General features: G+C 37.9%; 1 protein-coding gene across 1 annotated transcript in view; it reads left to right on the forward strand.

The window, feature by feature from the left end:
- The window catches only part of SCNN1B (sodium channel epithelial 1 subunit beta), a 157,084-nt gene extending 131,353 nt beyond the window's left edge, over positions 1-25,731 (forward strand). The window contains exons 8-13 of the mRNA XM_053695230.1: positions 5,342-5,459; positions 6,562-6,637; positions 9,571-9,628; positions 14,916-14,977; positions 16,370-16,445; positions 25,069-25,731. Of these exons, the coding sequence (XP_053551205.1) occupies positions 5,342-5,459; positions 6,562-6,637; positions 9,571-9,628; positions 14,916-14,977; positions 16,370-16,445; positions 25,069-25,419 (741 nt within the window). The 3' untranslated portion in view covers positions 25,420-25,731. The remainder of the gene's footprint in view (positions 1-5,341; positions 5,460-6,561; positions 6,638-9,570; positions 9,629-14,915; positions 14,978-16,369; positions 16,446-25,068) is intronic.
- The last annotated feature ends 378 nt before the right edge of the window (positions 25,732-26,109 follow it).

Below are 26,109 nucleotides of genomic sequence, written 5' to 3' on the forward strand. Positions count from 1 at the left end.
TTGTTGAAGAAACAGTAATGCACATGGGTGAGCCAAAAACATGAGGCATCTTTGTGCAGTCACCAATCAGCAGCTCCTGAGCCTACCTAGATATGTTTTTCAACAAAGCATACCGAGCAAACAAAACAAATTAGATAATAGAAGTAAATTTAAAAGTTGTTTAAAATCACATGCGCTCTCTAAATCATGAAAGAAAAAAAATTAGGTTTTATATCCCTTTAACTTTCATGTCCCTTTTAAAGTCTGTAAAAAAAAAAAAAAAGCTTTAAAACGCATTTAAACAATATTCCTATTTCTTGTAGTTTTTCTTTTCTTTAAAATATTTGGCTTTTAAATTATTGTAAAATTGAGACAAATTTCCTAATGCAAACAGTAACAACATATTCGCGTATGTTTATAAAGCAAAGCAAAATAAATGATGAAAATATATATTACAAAGTTGTTTTGTTATGCACAACTAAACCTTTTATATAAAAATATCAACGTGTTTACTAAATAGTATATTATCATCTTGTAGGCGCACTGGTGGATGAATAAGAACAAGTTAGAGAAGCTATTTTGACATGATTGATTATTATTTTTTGTTCCTTGTATAAAATATGCATATTAAAAGGCTTAAAGGGACACTGAACCCACAATTTTTCTTTCATGATTCAGGTAGAGAATACAATTTTAAACAACATTCTAATTTACTCCTATTATCTAATTTGCTTCATTAGATATACTTTGCTAAAGAAATAGCAATGCACATGTGTGAGCCAATCACACGAGGCATCTATGTGCAGCACCCAATCATTAGCTACTGAGCCTATCTAGATATGCTTTTCAGCAAAGAATATCAAGAGATTGGAGCAAATTAGATAATAGAAATAAATTAGAAAGTTGCTTAAAATTGCATGCTCTATTTGAATCACGAAATAAAAAATGTGGGTTTTATGTTCCTTTAAAGATTTTTCTACACATAAGTTGCTTATATTCAGCAAATTCCTTTAGTAGTTGTAGCCAATTTTTTCCCTCTGTTTTTAGCATTTCGATATATTTATAATTTTTTTGTTTTATTTCCAAAACTCATGTTCCAGTTTCTCGCTCCACCAATAAATAAGAGGCAGCTGTCCTTATCAGCCAATAGGGATTTGTGGGCGGTACAAAACCAATACTGCAGTATTAGTTTAAACTTTTATTTGAACATCTTTTACTTAAAGAGACAGTAAAGTCAAAATTTAAACTTTTCATGATTTGGATAGAGCATGATATTATAAACAACTTTCCAATTTACTTCTGTTTTCAAAATTGCTTTGTTTTCTTTGTATCTTTTATGGAAGAGTAAAACTAAGTAGGCTCATAAGAGCTAACTCTCAGGAGTGTGCACATGTCTTTAGTACTCTATGGCAGCAGTGTTTTGCAACATTGTATAACAAAGCTACAAATAATGTTGCAAAACACTGCTGCCATAGAGTACTAACTGCCCCCTTAACAATTTTTCAGGGGGGGGGGGGGGGGGGAGTCTTGTGCATTCATAGGCATTTTTAATTACAATGTTGCTTTTTTGTTTAGTATAAAATACTTTTACTTTAGTATACAAAATACTTTTGCAACTTGATTTATAAAGTATTCTTAGAAACCAGTGAGCTATAAATGAATTGTAGTTGTATCATCCTTAAAGGGACACTCAGGTTAAATTAAATTTTCATGATTCAGATACAGCATGTAATTTTAAACAACTTTCCAATTTACTTCCATTAAAAAAAATGTGCACAGTCTTTTATATTTACAATTTTTGAGTCACCAGATCCTACGGAGCATGTGCAAGAATTCACAGACTATACGTATATGCATTTGTGATTGGCTGATTGCTATCACATGGTACAAGGGGAGGGGAAATATACATAACTTTGAAATGAGTTATAAAAAAAATCTACTACTCATTTGAAGTTCAGACTAAGTGCTATTGCATTGTCTTGTTATCTTGCATTTGTTGATTATGCAGATCTAATGTGTTGACTGGTCCTTTAAAGGGACACTCGTCAAAATTTTACAAAATGTGCACAGTCTTTTTATATTTAAACTTTTTGAATCACCACAGGCTCAGTGCCAGAATAACAACACTAGAAGAGCATTAGATTTTTGTGGGTGGGCATAGATTTAAAATGGTCACTTTAATCTTGGTTTAGTACTGACAGTACTGAAGTGGTCAAATTAAATAAGAGGATGACTTACTGTTCTCAGTAGAGCTGAAGACGCTGACGCTTGTCCTTTGAATCGAACCTTCTCAATTTCGGTGTCAAATCTTTCTCAAATGCGAGCTGAATAAGATGGGCCTTGCATTTGTGTAGCATGCTGCGCCGATGATCAGAGAAAACGTTCTTTAGAGTTACAAATTCTCACACATTGCGGTAGAGTCGCCTAGAGTGCTAGCATGTGTCAGCGCTGTCAATACGCAGGGCATTCCTTTAAGTGGACTATGGAAAGTTGTGAGCAGATTGTCTAATGTCCATTTCCCGTCTTTTGGGGGGATTTCCTTTTCATTCATTTTGGTGGTAAGGTACTGGCGGGCCACAGTAGATTCAATTATTTTTGTACCTGACAGGTCCAAAAGAGGTTTTACTGTAGATGTATTTAGGAAAACATCTCTCCCAGCGATTGGATATAGCGCAGCCAGAGCGCCAATGAGTTGGCCAGTACGCTCTGCAAAACGCAAATTCGTTTCACCAAGCACAGCGTCTATGACATTGTAAAACAGCCTGGTCAGTTCTGTCTTTTCATTTGTTTCGTTCTGTCCGACTGTTTCCTCCAACCAATATTCCTGAAGATTCTTGTTGATTGTGCGTATTCTCTTCGTTGGTCCAGGCCCAGTGCACATAGTGTCATCATTGGTGGTGCCGGAGTCGGCGGTCGAAATACACAGGTTCCATAATGCATTAAACTCTGTCTCTGTGCGAAATCTTTCAATACACTCTGATGCACTGTTCATGAGCGTTACCGCAGTGAAAATGTCCATGTCTTCAGCTTGAAGCATTTTGTTTGGAGGCTTCAGAAGCACTAAAAGCTTCTGAACAAGAAGGGCAATAAACTTAAAGATGATTTGGGAAATCGCACAATGCAACCCCATAGCCTCAACTTGCAACTCAGCACCACAGGCTCGTATTGTTTCTAACTGTTTTAATAATGTGGCTATTTCATCAAAGTTTTTTAGGACGACATTAACTGTAGCTAAATGTCTGGTCCATCGTTGCTCCAATAGGCGCTTCAGACTTTCACCCTTGTAGTGTATAGCCACTGTGGGCTTTCTGAAGAATTTGTAGAGAAGTGTACACACATTGAAAAAATCCTCAACAGCATTTTCAACAGACATGGCATGAATAACAAATAAATGAAGATGATGATTAAAATAATGAATATATGGTATTTCATGACCAAGCCGGTCCTGGAGCTGCTTCTGCCCCCCCTCCATGTTTTCCTGACATCAGGGATGCCCCGTCATAAACTTGGCTGGATATTTTGTCTGTACTGAGACCTGCTTTCATTATTTCGTCAATGATTGTAGATGTTAGTGTACAAGCTTCCCCTTTTTCTGCAGTGGCCATGACCAGAAGGAGCTCTTTTGCCTCGTAGTTATCCGCTACATAACCAACAATTATAGAAATATTTTCCTGGCCTGTAGGATCTCATGTGCCATCCACTTTGATAGTGTACCATGCATCTCCGATTTCTTTAACGATTTCTTCTGTCACAATCATGCTCATTGTTTCCATGAGCTCATTTTGAATGTCATGGCTAATGTATCTAGCATTCAAAGGGATGGTTGGCACAATCTTCGCTAGCTCTTTGTCTTTCCGCAGAGTGTATTCAAACAATGAGAGAAATAGCCCAATACCACCATTTTCATTTGTAATGATAGCGAAGCTGTCAGTCTCCTCTCAAGGGCATTTCATTCACAACAAAAAAACTTGAGTATGTCAATTATAGTGGCCATATAGTATCGATTACGTTCCAGTTGCCCCACGTTCACAAGAGTGGAAATTTCTGTGCATGTTGCTTTGCGTCTTTCAGACTCCTTCCACATAGCTTCACATGTTATATGTTCCTTGGAGGCAACATGTTTTTTAAGCCCTTTTATTCGCTTCAGTGGTGTATTTCCAATTAGAAAATCCTGTCATGGTAAACGTTGAATCTGTTGATGCAGAGCTAAATTTTCGACATGGGAAAAAAATGCAGCAGCATTTTTCTCTGAAGATTCCAACCAGTCCCTGTTCTTGAACCAGCTACAAGAGAATAACCGTTTTGTCCCTCCATACAGTTTTATAGGTTATTTGCTTAAAATCACCTGGTTGGGTTTTCAGTACCAAGGTCGTCAACAAGTCCAACTAGCATAGGTGATTGAGGTGGTTCAATCTGGCTTTCTTGAAGGTTTACAGAGGTCATGCTAGCAGCACAGAAGCTAGTAGTCCCCACGCTGGTGCTGCAGCTAATGTTAAAATCTGCATCTCCAATGCCATCATCATTGGTGTAAACTAAAGTATTTTGAGATGCTGATGCTTCAGGAGCCGAGCAGGTAGCACCTAAAGAAGTCACTGAAGATTTGAACTATTTTCGGATATCCATTATTATGTAGATAAACAATCTAAACTAAACTTGCCTCTCGCTCTCTCTGTTCAAGCACATTCATTAAAACGGGGCTAGCGCAAAAAGATTACGCAGGGTCCGGTGCCAGAATAACAACACACTATTCTGGTACCGGGCCTACAATCTTTTCGCCCCTGTTTTAGTGAATGTGCTTGTGAACAGAGGAGACCAAGAGCCACGTTTAGCTGCTTAGTTTAGCTTGTTTATACCCAAAGTATTTTTGGGGGGCATATCATTCTCGCTGGGGGGGCCGTGCCCCTCAATGCCCCCCCCCCATGACGCTGGGACTGAGTCACCAGCTCCTACTGAGCATGTGCAAGAATTCACAGAATAAACGTGTATGTATTTGTAATTAGCTGATGGGTGTCACATGGTACGCGTATGCATTTGTGATTGGCTGATGACTGTCACATGGTACAGGGGGAGTGGAAATAGACATAACTTTTAAAATTGTCAGAAAAAAAATCTACTACTCATTTGAAGTTCAGACTAAGTGCTATTGCATTGTCTTGTTATCTTGCATTTGTTGATTATGCAAATCAACTGTGTTGACTGGTCCTTTAAGGAACCACAGCCGATTAAAGATGTTCAGAATTTCCCACATTTTTAAATTATTTAAGCAATGATGCACATTGTTTAATTGCACCAATAGCATTTAATCTGCCTTTGCTATTTAAAAACAGAGAATTTTTCTGATTAACCCCATCCTCTCTAACAGTCCTGCCTCAGGTCCTGTTTTCAAGAAGAAATGATTGTGCGCTGTGGATGTGCATATTATCTTTACCCACTACCTGAAGACACAAAATACTGCAACAACGATGATAACCCAGACTGGGGTAAGACAAGTTGCATTATTATGGGGGGGGGGGTTCCTTAAAAACAAAGTATCTAGTCGACACATATTACCCTGAAGTTCATGCTGATCTACCTAATATCTTAGCAAACATTGCTCCATTCTTTTTTCACAAATGTTATTTTGTATACATTTAGTCGCAATAGATTACATATAAAAGCTTTCAGTATAGATACTGTCTCCTCTAAATAAAAAAATGGATGATCCCAAACACCCAAAACTGCGCTCAAAATGTATTCACACCAAATAAATTACGTCTACGCAAAGACTGAGGTCTCATGCCCCTGTGACAAACCGCTGCACCACAAGATCCAAAGTGTTTTTGTCAATAAAATAAAACACTTCATCCACTTCACATAGAAAAAAAAGGGCAAAATCATAATAATCAGTTAAGCAAATTCTAACCTTTTATTGGTTTCAGAATGTAGAGCTGTGTATTACTTTTATGGCCAAATGAATGAGATTTTGGATCAGTTATCTTAAAGGAACAGTGTACACCAATTTTTATATAACTGCATGTAATAGACACTACTATAAAGAAGAATATGCACAGATACTGATTGAAAAATACAGTATAAAACCTTTTAGAAACTTACTTAGAAACTCCCAGTTTAGCAGTGTTGTTGAGGTTAGGATGGGACACCCAGTGAAAGGGGCTAGGAAAACAGGAATAGTAGACACTACCCCTTCCATGCATATGAAAAGACAAATAACATAAACAGGAGCCAGCAGGAGTCTGTAAACACATATATATGTCTGATACTGTGGGACTTGGTTAAGAGTCTGACCATCATAACAATGTTATTAAAAATAAGCAAAACTATACATTGTTACAAAAATACTCCCAGATGGGCTATATAAATGGATAGTCTACAAAACATTTATGCAAAGAAAAATCTAGTATACAATATCCCTTTAAATACATTCCTTGCCCTTTTATATGTGATAGAACATAAGAAAGCACTGACAGTGGTCATCAAAGCCCTATAGTTGAAGATAACCAAGAAAATTAAGCAATTTTTGCTGAAATGAAAGAAATGAAATTGCTTTTTTACACTTAATGTGATATTTTCCTGTATTTATAGTGCCATGTTATTATGAGCTGATAAACTCTGTTGCTGATAGAGAGACCTGCATCGAATATTGTCGACAACCATGCAAGTAAGAAATTTCTTAACAATCGAGTGAGGGGGGAAGGTATTGTCAAGATGTCAGATGATTCTTTAAGCAGTTTGTCCCAGATAGATATGGTCTAATTTAGGGTCAGCAACCTTCGGCTCCCAGATGTTTTGGAACTACATTTCCCATGATGCTGAGACACTCTTTAGGCTATCTGAGCATCATGGGAAATGTAGATCCAAAACATCTGGGAGCCGAAGGTTGCTGACCCCTAAGTCATATATGTATGTTAGTAGATACTGTTGGAAGCATCTATGTTTCCTTAGCCAGGACTGGTTCTCAATGTTGTACATATAGACAAGATTTTCTACCAAAGATTTACAATCCAATTTTGATACCAGTTCTCTATACATACTAGATGGGGGATAGGTAAAACCATAATAATTTCTATACCCCCACTTTGTTTAGACAGGTATATGGTAGACCTTTTAATCCTTGGTTTGAAATTCCCCTAGATATAAATGTCAAATATGTTTTGTAGTGATTTTACATAGCTCTCCCGAACTAAAATAGGAACAGTTTGAAATAGAGTAATAATTTATGCAATATTATAATTTTTATGGCATGTAGTCTGTCTAGCCAGGATATGTTTAATTGGGTTTTGAAAGATGAGAAGTCAGATTATAGAGAGTCTCATATTTAATGTAAACGTGTTAGTAAATGAGTGAACTAAATTTATGTAATTAAAACATATTGAATTCTTTTTGAACGGAGATGTAAAGTTCTAATTTAAGATATGTGTTTTTCAGTAGTACTTATATAAAGCAAATTCAATGTTTGGAGCCTGATTAAAAAATTAGATCAGTACTCAATTGCTTTAAGTTCTGATAACAGTTCTGAGAGCGAGGTTGTTGGATTAGAAAGGATGAGAAGGAGATAAGTGATACTTAAATTGTCTTCAATGAGCAAACCTGATATGTCATATTACTTCAAATTCTAAGGGCCAATGTTTTTATCGTAAGAGCAAAAAAGTAAAGGGGATAATGAGCATTCTTGCCTTGTGCCAATTAGTACTGTAAAGTAGGTAAAGAGTTCACCATTAACCTTGGTATATAGTATATAGGATACTTGCTATATGGCAAGCATCCTATAAATAAAAGACCAGTCCACTCTGTCAAATACTTTAAATGCAAGTATGGAAAACACGATTTAATATTCTGTAGTTTTTTTGGGCATATTGTCTTAAAGGGTACACTGAACTCAATTTTTTTTTCTTTCATGATTCAGATAGAGCATGAAGTTTTAAGCAACTTTCTAATTTACTCCTATTATCAAATTTTCTTCGTTCTCTTGCTATCTTTATTTTAAAAGCAGGAATGTAAATCTTAGCAGCCAGCCCATTTTAGGTTCAGCACCATGGATAGCGCTTGCTTATTGGAGGCTTACATTTACCCACCAATAAGCAAGCATAACCCAGGTTCTCAACAAAAAATGGGCCAGCTACTATGCATCACATTCCTGCTTTTTAAATAAAGATAGCAAAAGAACAAAGAAAAATTGATAATAGCAGTAAATTCGAAAGTTGCTTAAAATTGAATCATGAAAGAAAAAATTGGGGTTTATTATCCCTTTTAACTGTAACAAACTGATAATGTCATAAACTTCACTTCCAGACACACAAACCATGATCCTTATGGATCAATTTTGGGAGGAGTTAAATTGATTTGGAAATATCTTTTAAGTATATTTATCTATGTTAAGCAAATAGATTGGTCTGTGGTTAAGGTTATTTATCAGATTTAAGTATGACTACTGAATTACATAAATTAGCTAGGTGTAGGAAGAGAAGGACTTAGAAGTATAGAATTTGTTAGTAAAGCATCATATAATTAATAATAACATCTAAAACTATATATAATTAAAGGAAAAAGACCACTATTGTCCAGCACTAGACTATTATAACATAAATAAGAAAAAATCCTAAGGGGAAAAGCAAGAAGACTAAATGGGACTAGCAAGCTGAAAAAAACAGAGACCACCTTTCAAATAGTAACAATTTATATGGATAATGGGCAACACTGTAACAATTTGAATCTATAGGGCAAAAGAAGCTGCAACTGAGGATATCTTATAGTCTGAAAGTCAGAGGGTGTGATTGACTGCTTGTGTTATACATAACATACAGGGATGTTGTCTGCAATATTGATCTAATGCATACTATGCTACCTGTGGATTACAAATACCAAATATAAGTTTCCAACACAACTTTCAAATTACTATATCCTCTGAGAAGATATTTAGGAATAGTAGTAGTTTACTCTGTGAATGGGATTCGAATCCCGCTGTTTGCAAAGTTCTGGGAGGTGAATTGATGAACTGCAACTCGTACTGGTGTTCAACAGATGTACCTATGGACAATGTTGTATTCATTTTTGCCCTATAGATTCAAATTGTTACAATGTTGCCCATTATCAATATAAATTGTTACTATTTGAAAGGTGGTCTCTGTTCAGCTTGCTAGTCCCATATAGTCCTCTTGCTTTCTCCCCTTGGGATTTTTTCTTATTTATGTTATAATAGTCTAGTGCTGGACAATAGTGGTCTTTTTCCTTTAATTCAATATTTTAATCATTCACCACTACCGTGCACCTGACAGATGTATCTCTTTTTGAGAACATGAGTTGTGAATGACTATTGAATATTTTACTAGTAGTGCTGATTTGTTCAATTATCCATATATATAGATATATATACTGTGTATTTTATATATATATATATATATAAGCAGAAAAACTTATATGTACTGCACCTAGGCAATTTATGCATAACGTGAGTGCTTGGTGACCGGAATTTGCTTATATATATATTATCAAGATCATATCCTGTAAGCTAGAACATGGATACTATAGAATACTTTGCTAAATAGGGAGACCTTTCTTCAATCAAATATAACAACTAATTCTCTCTTCCAACAGTGATACACAATATAAAATGGCAATTTCTTTGGCAGACTGGCCATCAGCAGGGGCAGAGGTAAGTCCACTGGTCTCTCTTATAATAAAAGATGCTATATATGTTAGTGCACAAAGAATATAGATGTATTATGTAACTTTCATTTAAAAACAATCTAAATTTGCTCTGTTGTATTTTCTTATACAATAATAATAAAATGGATAGATACACTAAATAGCCAAAAGTATATGGACACCTGACCATCACACCTTTATTCTCTTGTTGGACATCATGTTGCTAAAAAACAAAACAAAAACATGGGCTTTAATATAGAGTTGCCCCTCCACTTTGCAGCTATAACATCCATCACCCTTATGGGAAGACTTTCCACAAGAGTTTTTGGTGTGTTTGTGGGAATTTCTGCCGTTCAGCCAAAAGAACATTTGTGAGGTCAGGCCTTGATGTTGAACGAGAAGGTCTGGCTCACAACTGATGTTCCAGTTCATCCCAAGGGTGTTCAGTGGGGTTGAAGTTCGGCAACTTGAGTTCCTTTCCACCAAACTGGTCAAACCATATCTAAATGGATCCAACTTTGTGGTACCACGTTGAAAGTCACTAAGCTCTTTGTACTGCTAATGTTTGTCTATAGAGATTTTGTGGCTGTGTGCTGAATTTTATGAACTTTCATTAGGGTTGTCTACATACTTTTGGCCATATATTATATTGTATGGTCATATTACTTATTTACATACTGTTGTTTGAGAAAGTGCCTGCAAAGCTGTAAGAATGCATCAGTGCAGTGATACTGTAGGTCTACATAGCATGTAGTTATTACTTGGAAGTGATTTTAATGTTTTGCAATAAAGTCTTGAACTAAGTTGTAATCACTTGAGAGTGCATGCATGTCATGATTCTACTGTTCTGTAATACAAAGATAGTGTCTTGATAGTTTGAACTCAGAATGCATTGTGGTTTATACATATTACTAATGCATACATATATTACTAATACAGTGCCTTACTATTTATTGTTTTACTTTGCAACTTTATGAACAGATGAAAACACTAAATAGGGATTTTATAAAGAAGGTATTATGGGTAGCAACAGTGAAATAGGTCACACAGAAGAAACAAAAGAGCACACATGGGGGGTATAAGTGTAGTATTAAAACACCACATTTAATAACAGAATAAAAACACACACACAATGTAAAACAAAGTCTCGGTAGTCATGAAAGAGTTCCTTCCCTCTGACAAAGGAGATCCCCAAAGAAATGTGTGACAGACCCTTCTGTCAGGACTGAAGGAGTTAACTGTGTTTAGCTTTAAGAAACTATTTTCTAAACACAAGTTGCTGGCTCCAGCTATAATTTAATTAGTGCTAAGCATTCTATTGTTTGATCACCTCCAGAGAGAAAACGCCTAAGTGATAAGAAGGGCCAAGAGTGTCTTGTGGTTGAAGTGTTTAAGTAATATAATTCTATTGTATCATGTCAAAGGGCTTGTTCCCTCCATGTAATGTACAACAGTCTTTCAACCCCCATCTGGGGGGGGGGGGGTCAAACCTGTATAAATACTAGGCATCTAGCCTTTAATAAATGTCATTCTGTTTTAAACCTGAAAACTGGCTTGGTTGTGAATTGCCGATTCCCTATGCAGGACATTATTCATCTGGTGTTAACCCTTGGTATCCTGTTGGTACCGTAACAATTGGTGGCAAGCGACGGAATGAACCTTATCGCCCAGAAGAGCAACTACACAAGCCAGTAACCTCAGGAAGAGGGGAATTATTACAATACTGACTAAGATGGAAAGAGTACCAGGGACAGAAGGAACCAATGGGCCCAGCATATCAGACAGAACCCCTGAAGAAGCAAGCTTTGATCGGGCGGTTAAAATAAGACTGGCATATTATGGCCCCAACCCATCTGCGGAAATTATCGTCTGGGTCATAGCAGCTGTGGAGGCCAACCTACTTCGCCAAAGCGGCGCTTCAGCAGCCCAAATCACAGCAAACCCAGGGGAAAAGGGAAAAGTAAATTTTGCAGCTTTTAAAAACTTCCTGGAAACAGAAGGAGAGATTGATGGGTACCTTGCGGATTTTGAGAGGCAATGTGCACTACACAAGGTACCCGCAGAGGACTGGGTCACGATATTATCCGGAAAATTATCCGGCCGGGCCAGTGAGGCTTTTCGGGCCATTCCAGATGAGGAAGTCGGGGATTATAATACTGTAAAAGAGGCTCTGCTCTCCAGGTATGCGGTTACACCGGAGGCATACCGGAGGCGGTTCAGAGACACTGTTAAAGTAGCTGGAGATTCCTACCTTGAGTGGGCATGTAAGGTGCACCGCACAGCAGCTCACTGGATAGCGGGGTGCCAAGCCGTATCTGGGGAAGAGGTGCTGCAGCTATTCCTGTTGGAACATTGCTTCGACAAGTTACCCGCAGGAGTTCGAGAGTGGGTTCGGGACCGTAAACCCTCCACCCTGCATGAAGCGGCTCGCTTGGCAGATGAGTATACAGATGCCCGCAAACTGGACACTGCTACCACTAAGCCCCCTGCTAGAGTGGAGTACAGACCCCAGTCACCCCAGCAGCTGCCAGTAACCAAACCCCGGCACACTGCTATACCACACGGCCTCCGGCCACGAACTACCCTCAGAGAACCCGGTTCAATTCGCAGGGCTACTCACAACCGATTCGGTGCTTTGGATGTAAGCAACTAGGGCACAAAAGACAAGAGTGTCCCCTAAATGCAGCGAACCAAGCACAGTCCTGGAGAAGACCTGCCGGCGGAATCACATGTAACCCTCAGCCTGCGGCCCGCTACGTAGAGGCACAAGAATGCTGGGGCATCCTACATGAGGCAGACCTTGTGCAAGCTGCCCACCGGAATAACCGGCAACTGGTTAAAGTGAATGGGAAGGATGTCAGTGGTCTACGGGATACTGGTGCTACCATGACCTTGCTTCGAAAGAACTTGGTGTCTGAGAAACAGCACACAGGAGACACTGTGGCTGTGAGGGTAGCAGGGGGCACTGTGTTCCGCCTACCTGTTGCCAGGGTACATTTGGATTGGGGAGTGGGCGCTAGACCTGTGAATGTGGGGGTCATGAAGGATTTACCCGCTGATGTTCTCCTTGGAAATAACTTGACCCCCCCTTGTTTCTGCCTACGCTCCTATGGGTCCCGCTGATGTTAACCCTGTGACTACCCGTGCCCAGATCCGTGCAGCAGAGACTGACCCACCTGCTGCTAAGCCCCAGGATGCTGAGCTCAGTAAATCTCTATCCGCTATTGATACGTGGAAGTCCCGTTACAATGCGCTGATGAAGGAGAAGAGTCACGTAGAGGATAAAATGGTCACATTAAATAATCACGTAACAGTGCTAGCGGGAGAGAAGAGGAGTGCAGAGGAAAAAACACGTTTAGAACAGGAATCTCTGCTAGACAAGCTGCACCGACAGACTGCAGAAAACACCAGCTTGAGAGTAGAACATGAAACCTTAAAGACAAACTTAGCGACACTTGAGGAGAAGCTGACGCTGGCTCATAGTGAGGTGCAGCAACTCAAGGGCACCCTATGTCAGTATGAAGGGATTGTGGATACCTATAAAGAGCAGGTACAAAAAACTCGTAAAGAAGCTGATGGGATTTTGAAGGACTGTTTAGCCCTAGTCTGGGCACTGAGGAAGTTGAACCCTTGTTTGTATGGACAGGAATTCTCTCTCATAACGGGAATACAGATGGATTATCCTGGCAAACTGATATGCCTACCACCTCCTAGTCCGGTCATCCCCAGGTTGACCCGCAAAAGGGTCAAGCCGGGTCTGCCGGAGTGTTCCACAAGGGGGGAGCTATGTGACAGACCCTTCTGTCAGGACTGAAGGAGTTAACTGTGTTTAGCTTTAAGAAACTATTTTCTAAACACAAGTTGCTGGCTCCAGCTATAATTTAATTAGTGCTAAGCATTCTATTGTTTGATCACCTCCAGAGAGAAAACGCCTAAGTGATAAGAAGGGCCAAGAGTGTCTTGTGGTTGAAGTGTTTAAGTAATATAATTCTATTGTATCATGTCAAAGGGCTTGTTCCCTCCATGTAATGTACAACAGTCTTTCAACCCCCATCTGGGGGGGGGGGGTCAAACCTGTATAAATACTAGGCATCTAGCCTTTAATAAATGTCATTCTGTTTTAAACCTGAAAACTGGCTTGGTTGTGAATTGCTGATTCCCTATGCAGGACAGATGGCTCATGGAGATAGTTTAGCCACAATATCAGGGTGAACCATACTGTCTATAGGACACCTTGTTGGAGGACTGAGGGAGCCCTTTCACAACTACCAAGCGAAGGTGCAGTTGTTTTTAGGCTGTTACTCCAGAACATCGAGCTGGTGGACCATTCTCCATAACTGACAGTATCCATAGCATTCAAGGAGTTTATTACAACAATACCTCATACTGTTGAGGTTTTATATTATGAGTGTGTTTTTATTTGGTTATTAAAGGTGGTGTTGTAATGCTGCACTCTCTTTTATTTCTTCTTATACTTGTGACGTTGATTTCATGGTCTTTTTTTGATGTGGGGTAATTTGTAGGGAAGTTATCCTATTTCTCTCAAAATTATAATATGGCTCTAAAATTGTTAACTTTGCTATAGCACTTAAAGGGACATTAAACCCAAAACTTTTCTTTCATGATTCGGATAGAGAATACAATTTGAAACAACATTCCAATTTACTTCTATTATCTAATTTGCTTCATTCTTTAGATATCCTTTGTTAAATAAATAGAAATGCACATGGGTGAGCCAATCACACAAGGCATCTATGTGCAGCGACCAATCAGCAGCTACTGAGCCTGTCTAGATATGCTTTTCAGCAAAGCATATCAAGAGAATGAAGCAAATTAGATAATAGAAGTAAATTAGAAAGTGGTTTAAAATTGCATTGTCTTTCTAAATCATGAAATAATCTTTTTGGGTTTAATGTCCCTTTAAGCAAACCATTCAAAGAGACATAAAAGTGAATGTTCAATTCACACATTTAAAAAATGAATGTGCGAAAAGTTATCATTAGCTTTGTAATTTGTTTTGTGCAGATTGCATACCAACAGCACATGCTCGGAATGTCAACAATGGAGTCATTGGCAGGACTCCAGCCATGCATGACTGGCATATGGTTGTGTAAATAGCCTAACGGTGTATGCTGAGCAGGTCGTGTGAACAACAGAACTTCTTACAAAACCTTTGATAACTTTTCAAGGAAGTACTTGTGTAAGAAAATAGAAGATAATGGACTTTTATGTTATTTTAAGGTGGATTTGTCCTTGAAATGTACTAATAATAATTTACTCCATTCCTCATTTAGGACTGGATTTATCATGTCCTTTCATATGAAAAAGATGGCAGTGAAACTATTACAGTTAATCGGTAAAACCTCTATCGTTATTATTGTTTATTTATAAAACGCAGTATATTTTTCTTCTGATCTACCCGTGAAAGGCATAGAAAACCTAGAAGCTATTTCATTTCAGTGAGCAGTTTTATAGGATCTCCATATAAAATCTAGACTGGATTATGCTTTTTTTGAATATATTAAGTATAAAACAAATTAAATTAGTTATCTTGGGTCCCCCCCCCCCTCCCGCCAATTATTTGCCCAGTCATTATTGTAAGGCATTGGCATTTTTTCTTTTATGATTCAGATAGAGCATGCAATTTTAAGCAACTTTCTAATTTACTCCTATTATCAATTTTTCTTCGTTCTCTTGCTATCTCTATTTGAAAAAGCAGAAATCTAAGCATAGGAGACGGCCCATTTTTGGTTCAGCACCCTGGATAGCGCTTGCTGATTGGTGGCTACATTTAGTCACCAATCAGCAAGTGCAACCCAGGCGCTGAACTAAAAATGGGCTGGCTTCTAAGCTTACATTCTTGCTTTTCAAATAAAGATAGCAAGAGAACAATGAAAAATTTATAATACAAGTAAATTAGACAGTTGCTTAAAATTGCATGCTCTATTGTAATCATATAAGAAAAAAAATCTGTGTTTACTAACCCTTTAAATGGATACTGAACCCAAATTTTTATTTCATTATTCGGATAGAGCATGCAATTTTAAGCAACTTTCTAATTTATTCCGATTATCAATTTTTCTTTGTTTTTTTTGCTATCTTTATTTGAAAAGCAAGAATGTAAGCTTAGAAGCCGGCCCATTTTTAGTTCAGCGCCTGGGTTGCACTTGCTGATCTTTATTTGAAAAGGCAGGAATGAAAGCTTTGGAGCCGGACTATTTTTTGTTCAGTACCCTGAATAGGGCTTGCTGATTGGTGCCTGCATTTAGCCATCCAATCAGCAAGCGCAACTCAGGTTCTCAACCTAAAATGGGCCAGCTCCAAAGCTTTTATTCCTGCTTTTTCAAATAAAGATAGCAAGAGAATGAAGAAAAATTGATAATAGAAGTAAATTAGAAAGCTGCTTAAAATTACATGTCCTATCCGAACCATGAAAGAAACAAAATTGGGTTTAGTATCCCTTTAATTAAAAAAAAAAAAGCAATCTCAATCTGTTTTTAGTAATGAGGAAAGTCAAAGTTCAAAAAAGTTTGTTCCCAACTAAACCAACCATTCCAGATTTTCTGCTTTTACACACTGACTAAGTGACTTTGGTTGGTACAGTGTTGCACACTTAAGCCTGAGGGTGCTTAGTAAGGACATAATGATTTAAGATAGTAATTAGCTTGTGAAGTGGTGGAATATAACTTACCACTGTCTCTCTGTTTTAGAAAATGACAGTTGTTATTATTCTTCTTTTTCCTCTTAGAAAAGGTATCCTGAAGCTAAATATCTACTTTCAAGAATTCAACTACCGCAGTATTGGAGAGTCAGCAGCTACTAATGTAAGTGTCCTCAGGGTATAAGTGTAACTCAAGTCATATGGCTGTAAATATAGACTGTGTAATAATCAATAGATTTATTTATATATTCTAAGAAAGCAAAAGAAAAGATAGTTTCATCTCATCACATTTTATTTTAGAGTTATAGCACATAAATCTAAATGTATTAAAATGGATAAAAAGTTTACCATTACCTTTTCCCTGCATTATCCTCTAACCCCTTATTTCTCAACAGCCGGGCCGTGGCCCAGTACCGGGCCGTGATAGCCCTGCTGGTGGGCCCTGACCTGTCATGCCCCCACTGCACACTCTTACCCCACTGCACACAAGGGGCAGACTGAGACCAATCAAGGCCCCAGGAAAACTGTCTCACACTGACCCAAATGTATTCAAATTTATGCAAAAGAACATGGTAGCCTCCCTGCCCTAACCCCAACAGGCCCATCAACCTCCAGAGCCAGGACCCCCAACATTAAGGGCCAAAGAAAGGGCCCCCAACCTCCAGGGCCAGACCTCACACTCCATGTCCCTCACAGCGACAGACCATCGGCAGGACCCCCACACTCCAGGGCCCCCACTAAACCCACTAAACCCACATTGAACTGCTTAGTTACTGATAGGGCAAATCCCTGCTGCTTACTATATATATATATATATATATATATATATATATATATATATATAATATATATATATATATATATAAAAATAAAACTACCGGGCCCTGGACATGTCCAGCTAAAATTTACCGGGCCTTGACGTCACTTTGGTTGAGAACCACTGCTCTAACCTATTTTATGTGGACCAACCCATAGCACAGGTTTAAACAGAGATATAAAACAGGGCATAGCTAGACCTTTAATGGGCATTAATGTGTTATACAGAATGTAGAGAAGGGGATTTATTGGTAAGTAAAATCTTTGTGTTTTCCTCTCTCACATTTGTGATGGCTGTTGAATTCCATACTAAGCTCTGAATACCGACGCTTAATGTCATGAAGAAATAAAGGGGGGCTTGATAAGCTCAGGAGTGTGCATGTGTCTGCAGCAAATATGTTATACGTTAGCAGGAGCACTAGAGCGCAGCACTATTTCCTGTCATGCAGTTCTTCAGGCACGTGCACGCTACCTACTTGGATATCTCTTCAACAAAGAATATAATGAGAATGAAGCAAATTTGATAATAGAAGTAAATTGGAAACTTTTTTAAACTTGTATTCTCTATGTGAATAATGAAATAAAAATTGTATTTCACGTCCCGTACCAAAAAAAAAGAAGAAAAAAAAAGGGTGGTGCAGTAATGTCCTCAACCCCAAGTTATGATCAAGTCTTGCTGCAAAAAAGATACTGAAAGATTAGTTTCATTGTCAATTTTTAAAGGAATATAAAACCTATTTTTTTCTTTCATGATTCCTAGAGAACATGTGATTTAAAAATAGTTAAATTACAATTTACTTCATTTTCTTAATATCCTTTGTTGAAAAGCATATCTAAATAGGCTCAGGAGCTGCTGATAGGTGGCTGCACAAAGATGTCTCGTGTTATTGGCTCACCCATATGCATGGCTATTTCTTCAACAAAGAATAACTAAAGAATTAAGCAAATGAGATACTAGAAGTAAATTGGTATGTTGTTTAAAATTGTATTTTCCATCTGAATCATGAAAGAAAATAGTTGAGTTCCATGTCCCTTTAAGAAAAGCTTGTAAACTAAATTGAAAAACAGTAGTATTAGGTGTGTTCTTCCTACTAAAGCTCATTGGCTAATTGGCACTTCCTGTTAATGTTTATTGGTTGATAGGTATTTTCTGGTTACAAGTAGAAAATATGTATAAGCCAATGACTATTAGTAGGAAGTACAGAGCTGGCGCAGGGACACCCTTAGCATTTGCAGGGCCCTGAGCAAGTCAAATTTGTGGGACCCCACAGCCCACCACTCTTATTTCCCTCCCGCATATGCTCTGCTTCCTGTATGGCCCACCCCAGTCCTAACATTCAGTGTTACCTATATAAAGAATAACACTATGTATTAACCTCCTGATACCATAAACACTTCTTTATAAACTAAATACAGGATGTACATTGCACCTTCTCATAACCTCACCCCAGACAGTGCGGGGCCCCCCAAAAGGCGAAGGCCTCTCTCTCCCTATCCAAAGGACAGCCCTGAGCTGGTGTATTAGCTTACATTGAAATTTAAATATCTTTTACTTCATATTTTTCAAGGAAAATGTAATCATGTTTAAAGGGACAGTCAACACCAGAATTTTTGTTGTTAAAAAAGTTAGATAATCCCTTTATTACCCATTCCCCAGTTGCATAACCAACACAGTTATAATAATATACTTTTTACCTCTGTGATTACCTTGTATCTAAACCTCTGCAAACTGCCTCCTTATTTGATATTTTGACAGACTTGCATTTTAGCCAATCAGTGCTCACTCCCGTGCGTGAGCTCAATGTTATCTATATGAAACACATGAACTAACGCCCTTTAGTGGTATAAAGCTGTCAAATTGCTTTCAGTTTAGAGGCGGCCTTCAAGGTCTAAGAAATTAGCATATGAACCTCCTAGGTTTAGCTTCCAACTAGGAATACCAAAAGAGCAAAGCAAATTTGATGATAAAAGTAATTTGGAAAGTTGTTTAAAATTACATGCCCTATTTAAATCATGAAAGTTTTTTTTTGGACTTGACTGTCCCTTTAAATGCTGCTCTTTCATATAGATGATAGAAAAGTTTTGAGTACTTCGTCCCTTTAACTAGTGAAGAGGCTCTTGTAAACCACTTCTAAGGGAAAATCCAATATCTATGGAATGTATAAGGGTTGTCACTCTGTGGTGCTTCTGGCTTCATCCTGACAGAATTATTCACATTCTATCATAAAATGTTGGCATTGCTGACGTTCATCAGCATTGCTGGTCTCTGGAACATTAAAGATGCAGCAACCATGATATCAGACAAGCCTTGTTCATCGGTAAAGGAATATCGCCTAAAGACAACTATGTTCTGTGTGGTCATATCATTACTGCCTGCAACACTTGATTTTCTAAATGACTCATGGTAGCTTTACTCTTGGAAGAAACACACATGCCAGTTTAAATTCCTTTGAGATGACCATGTTTACTACAAAGGTTGCTTGAGGACTCCTGCTCTTGGTACAATACATCCTTACCTTTAAATGAGTTTGTAATGTTTTAGTACCATCCCCTATATTTACCATTTATCTTTTAAAATAATGTCATATGTAGACCATTCTTCTGGATGCACACACTGGCAACTTAAAATATCGCTCTCAATTTCTCTGTGTGTGAAATATGTGCATAGTTTTTTTTTTGTTTTTTTTTTTGGGGGGGGGGGGTCCAATGGCAGTATCCCAGACACTCCCAAACAGTGATGCAAGAGACTCCTTGATATTTTATATATGCCACTGCAATTGCGTTGTTTAAATCTAGGTCTACCTCCACCAGTATTATATGGATTCCTGATCTGACCCTTTGACTTGGGTCCTTAGCTGATCCAACACCACTGCTCCATCTGGCCATACTAGGCTCTTGTTATCATTAACCATGCGTATGATAGAGGCTGAAACCCTTCAGGAGGTTTGTCCAGGTGTACAGAGCAAACAATGAAGGATTCACATGGTCAGAAAAAAATGATCATGTTCATTATGAAAAACTCTGGTCCAAAAATGCAAAGGAATCATTCAAAAATAATATCTATACTGGCAGTCATGAATCAAAATATTCTCTGTAAGGATTTTTGTCACTATACAACTATCTTTTTTGTCAGCAAAATGTTTACCAATGATATCCTAGAAGATTGATGAGGAAATTGAGAGGTACTAGTACATTGTCACAGAGGCTGATGAGTCATCTAAGGTCTTTAATGATCTTCATCATATGTTGAGTATAACAATGTGTCAAAACCATGGGAAAGCTCTGACCCATAATTGTTGCTATGACATTTGTAAAATGTTAAAAAAAAAAAACAGACTGAAAATATGAGTTTTTAAAATAGAAATGTAGGGGTTTGTGGTAAGGAGACTTGAGTTGGATATGTTTGTATGCATCTTCTAGTTCTATCAAATTCATACACTGATTCCAAGACTGATACAACCATGCAGAGCAAACTGGTTAAACCTAAGTAATGGTGTAACTAGAAACCACAGGGCCCAGGTGCAAGAATCTAAGAAGGGGCCCCCCACCCCTCCCCCCTCCAAAAAAAGGTGAATTTAATACTTTTTTTTTTTTTTTTTTTTTTTACATTTAACACAGAAAAAAAATGTGAATCAGATTACATGTCTGCAAAAGGAGATACCCTGTTCCCACAGTCTGTGAGATGGTCTGACCCCCTATTACTGTATATAGTGACACTGTTTAACCCACCAGTACTGTATATAGTAAGTTAGTGACACAGTCTGTAATCTGCCGGTGAGATGGCTGGCCTGACCCTACCCGCCCAGTACTTTATAAAGTGACCATAGTAGTCAGTGACATGGTCCACCCCCCATACTGTATATAGTGGTACTGAATAGTGACACTATTTACCCCCTGCCCCCCCCCATGCTGTAGTAACAAGGTCTGTAATTTGCTGGTTCCACAAACATACACACACACACACACACATACATGCATCAATACACACACAGTCACATACACACACACCATACACACACATAAACACCAATGGGTATAACAGAAACACTAACCCCTGTAGTCATGTCACATTCACATGATATCAGTGCAGGCAGTTGTATGTTAACGTTTTTTATTTAAAAAAAAATATAAAAAAATAAATAAAATTTTTTTCTTTAAGCTGGGCCCCCACCCTCAGGGGCCCAGTCGCACCTGCGACCTCTGCACCCCCTGTAGTTTCGTCCCTGAACCTAAGGCTTGTAGAACCATAGGGAATGATCCCATTTAGAAAAATAATTATCTTTCAGATTTATTGAGGGCCTTGAAGTCCAGCCCTGATAAGTAGTTTTCCTGTCTAACCGCAAAATATGCATTAACACTGCTTATCTCTAGTATGGAGAGAATAAACATTTTCAAATGGAGAAATGTTACATTTATTGTGTAAAAATGTATTCGATTCATAGATTGGCAAAGATGACCCTTCTGGAACTTCTAATTAATTCTACGATGATTGAAGCTTCAGGTCAGCATTTAATTATTTAATTTAATTTGGTTACCTAGACTCTAGCAGTGACCTCGCTGCTGTGTTTTGAATAGTTGGCTACTGACCAACTTGTAGCCATGAGACCTTCCTACCCTTATCTGACAGAACCGTAGTTTTATTTGAAAGGGAATGAGTGTTCATGAACGTGTCACAGACAAACATCAATTAATCATATGTTAATATTTTGCATAATACCTGCAAATATCTGTTCTCCTTTAAGCAGGATACGCAGAAACTCAAAGACCAACCTTTCAGTTGTATAATCATCCTTATTTTCCTGTCTGATACCATACTTATCTATAATATCAATAGGTCATGTAGTGCCAATATTAACCTTAGTTGGGTGATCCTCATAGTCATCAACTGATATAACTAAAATATTTTATCAGGAATGGGTTATGGCTACTTATTTGTTTCACTGTTCAGTGATGCCTCTGACAAGGTTGGTGAAATTGACAGCTTTGGTAAATGCTCTGATGTGTATCAGCTATCAGCTGATGTAGAAGAATCTGTCTCATACTTGTGGAGGGTATCCAGAGACCTCATAAGTGTCCCTAATTCTGTCCCACTGTCCTTCTGAGACAGACATTAGTCCCTATTTGCAGAATTTCCCTTAGCCACGTCCATAAACTAACCAGACACCTCCAAGATCCTGTACACTATCCATCCTTGACCCTGTCCTCTCCCAACAAGGCTCCACCCACAAAATAGTGATGTTCCCCTTTTAACCTCATGGGTCCCTAATACCTATATAAGTAGCCTAGGTATGCGCATCTATAAACTGCAAAGTATACATAGGGAAAAGGGCTCTTTACAAATGTCTGTGTCTACAGGATTAGGCTCCCCAACATCAGAAGAGTGAGGTATATTGGAGTTCTCAAATTCAGAAAGGACTTCTGCATTAGGATCCACAAAAATGTTTATCAGAAGCAGGCACTGCAGAAATAGCTGTTTCTCCAATCCTCTGTTATTTTAAGAATATATGGGAACAGTATCCTTAAACACTAAAGGGAGATGAAACTAAATTTTTTTCTTTCACGATTCAGATAGAGAATATACTTTTAAACAACTTTCCAATTTACTTCTATTATCTTAATTGTTGCGCTCTCTTGCTATGCTTTGTTGAAAAGGAATATCTAGGTAGATTCAGGAGCTGCAAAGCTAGCTCCCAGTAGTGCATTGCTGATCCTTCAACAAAGGATACCAAAAGAACAAAGCAAATTAGATAATATAAGTGAATTAGAAAGTTGTTTAACATTGTATGATCTATTATCTAATTTGTTTTGTTTTCTTGGTATCCTTTGTTGTGTGACTTTTATTTTATTGCTATATCCGCTTTATTGCGGTGGTTTAGAACCAAAACCCGCAACATCTCTGAGGTACGCCTGTAAAGGGGCTTTGATTCTTCCAAGAAGGTGGAGAATTGCTTAGCCATTAATATGAAATGTAATTCCTTGTGCTGTTACTTTAGAAATTGGAACTGGAAGGAATTAATTTTAGGATGCATAAATACATAGTTGAAGGATAAACTTTTCCAATATTCTAGTGCACATAATGAAAATAAGAGATGTAAATGAACATATTTATGTTAAAACAAAACACCAGCTTGTTTTCAGAAAAATAACTTCAGTAGTGTTTTGTGTAAGGTAAGTTCATTTATATTTTAAACACTCTTAAATGACAATTAGACACATTAGAATAGCATAATCCACAAATGTACCCTAAATAATATAATAATAAGACAGCACTTATTCCAAACTTCATAATATCAGTAGTTTTTTTCTAAAAAATTTCAGATTGTTTTAGTTTCTGTGCAGTCATGTGACACCCATCAGCCAATTACAAACTCGTATACATATACACTATAATCTCTTGCACATGCTCAGTAGGAGCTGCTGTCTCAGAATGTGTGCATATAAAATAACTGAACAGAAATTGAAGACATAAGTTAATTGTAAAGTTTGTTAAAACTGCATGCTCTATCTAAATAATGCAAGTTTAATTTTGACTTTTGTCCCCTTTAAAATGAGAATTTATCAAGCTGTTTTCACAGCTTCTGGCACAACGTAGTGCAGGCTATGCTCCTACTTCTGAGAAATCACCCCAAACAAGATCAGCATGATTGACAGGCCCTGCTCTTGTGCAGTCCTTAATCTCACTAAGTAACATAATCGCAAGTGGCGATTGCATTGGGACAGGTTCTTTTCATTATGTGCACCTCTTTGCTACCGGGAATTTCAGAGAAGAACTTAATGCTAAAAAAAAAAAATGCTAAAAATTCTTTGTTTTTTGGGCATCGCTCCACTTAAACAGAAAGAGAGCATTGCTTTTTTTTTTATTTATCTGTCAAAAAGATATAATTTGTTAAGTAGACAAACCCAAGTTATTGATCTAGGCCCATTTTTTAGTATATTTCATGCCACTATTTCACCACCAAATGTGATTATCTAAAAAATTTTTTTAGCTTTTTCACAAACTTTAGGTTTCTCACTGAAATTATTTAGATACCAATCAAGGCAAAAATCATTGTAAAAGCTTTTCTGGGATCCCCCCCTTTTTTTTTTTAGAAATAGTAGACATGGCCATCTTTAGTACTGGCAGCTGTCTGCTAGTACCTATAAATAAATAAATATATATATAATTTAGTTTTCAGTAGTGTAGTGGCCCCCCAACTCCGGCGTTCATTAGCTAGGGCCCCCCTCCCCACCTTTTTTCTGTAGTGCAGCTCCCCATCCCTCCCTCTAACTTCTTTTTCCCCCTGCAGTGTAGAGCCCATCTCACTCCCTCCACTGCTGCACCGCCCACCCACCTCAGACTATCCCTCCCATACCTCCTGCCGGCACCAGCTGATGATTGTTACAGACGGTGATGCACACATTGTTACTTTCTGTAACAATCTGGCATCTGCTTTCATGTGGAACTGGAGCACGCAATCATGCTCCAGTTCCATATGCAGGCAGATGTCTGGAGCTCAGGAACTCCAGCTAGGATGTATATATACATCATGCAGTACTATAGCAAAGTATCACATGATACATACATATATATATATATATATATATATCTCCATTTGGGTTAAAAAACAAAATACACAGATATATTATATTGGAGGACTGGTGCCTTAGACACATTGAGGTCAACAACATTACTTTAAAAAAATCTCTACAGACTTCACTGTTGAATTAAGCAGAAAAATATCAGATTTTTAGAAGGTTTTCTAAAAGATTGTGATGGACAGGAGAGCATTTATACTTGTCATTGCAATCAGATTTATGCTCCTAACCCTGATATAAAAATCTTCTTGGTGTGAAACTAGATTAATTAATACTAAGTTCTTTTGTGTTCCCATACAATTGTTTTCTATAATTGATCCTTTTTTCATTCTATTAAAAATTGCATAAACGTGAAGGCTGAGTGCAGAATTCTTACAGTTATCCCTTGTTTGCAGGTGGTTTGGCTACTCTCAAATTTGGGCGGTCAGTTCGGCTTCTGGATGGGTGGTTCTGTACTTTGTATTGTAGAGTTTGGAGAGATCATCATAGACTGCATTTGGATCACTTGTCTTAAGTTTCTTGCCTGGAACAAAGACAGGAAGCAAAGGAGGAGACGCCCACAATACTCAGATCCGCCACCAACTGTGTCTGAGCTTGTTGAGGCTCATACCAATCTTGGCTTCCATCATGAGGATTTGGACCACATAAACATGCCTGTACCAGGCACCCCACCTCCGAACTATGACTCTCTACGGATTAGAAACATGGATGTCATTGAAGCCATATCAAGTGATGAGGATGACTAAAATTACTTAAATATCACTTTTATTACAGACTCACTACTAATCAACCAATCAGCCACTAGTCTGGCTAATCTTCTACCACTAACAATAAATGAAAAGACACTTTATGTGACAGAGATGAAGGGAATTTATATTGCACTAATGCATTGTATGTTAGTGATTTATTACATTCTGCTGTGAACTCCATATTAAATACTCATTGTATTATATTATACAATATTTATTTTAAAACCAAGAATGTGATATGTATTTGTGTGAGTAATGTTATGGCCAAGAATGTATATATATGGGTCTCAATAAATATTTACTGCTTTACAGTGGATGATGAATAATAGGGGGTAGGTCTAATTTAGGAACACAAGCACCAGGTAAGTAACTACTCACTAAACTTGCAATATCTTAAAGGGACAGTCTACCCCTTAGTCATCTTAATCCTTTAATGACCGGGTTAACTTGTCTACCTCGGAACAACGTTCCAAAGTAGACAAATTGAAATCCCACGATTGTGCATGTGATCGCGAGATTTCAATGATGGGATCGGGTCAGGGGGGCGTCCCTATGAAGCTAGACACGCTCCCCAGGCTGCGATCCCATCCAGGAAGTGCCGTTGGCTAAAGCCCGGCACGGTTAGGATGGAATAGAATGCTGCAACGGCGTTTAAAGGTTAAAGTCTTACTTTATATTACGCTGTAA

This window comes from Bombina bombina, chromosome 11, assembly GCF_027579735.1.
Source record: "Bombina bombina isolate aBomBom1 chromosome 11, aBomBom1.pri, whole genome shotgun sequence".
Lineage (NCBI taxonomy): Eukaryota > Metazoa > Chordata > Amphibia > Anura > Bombinatoridae > Bombina > Bombina bombina.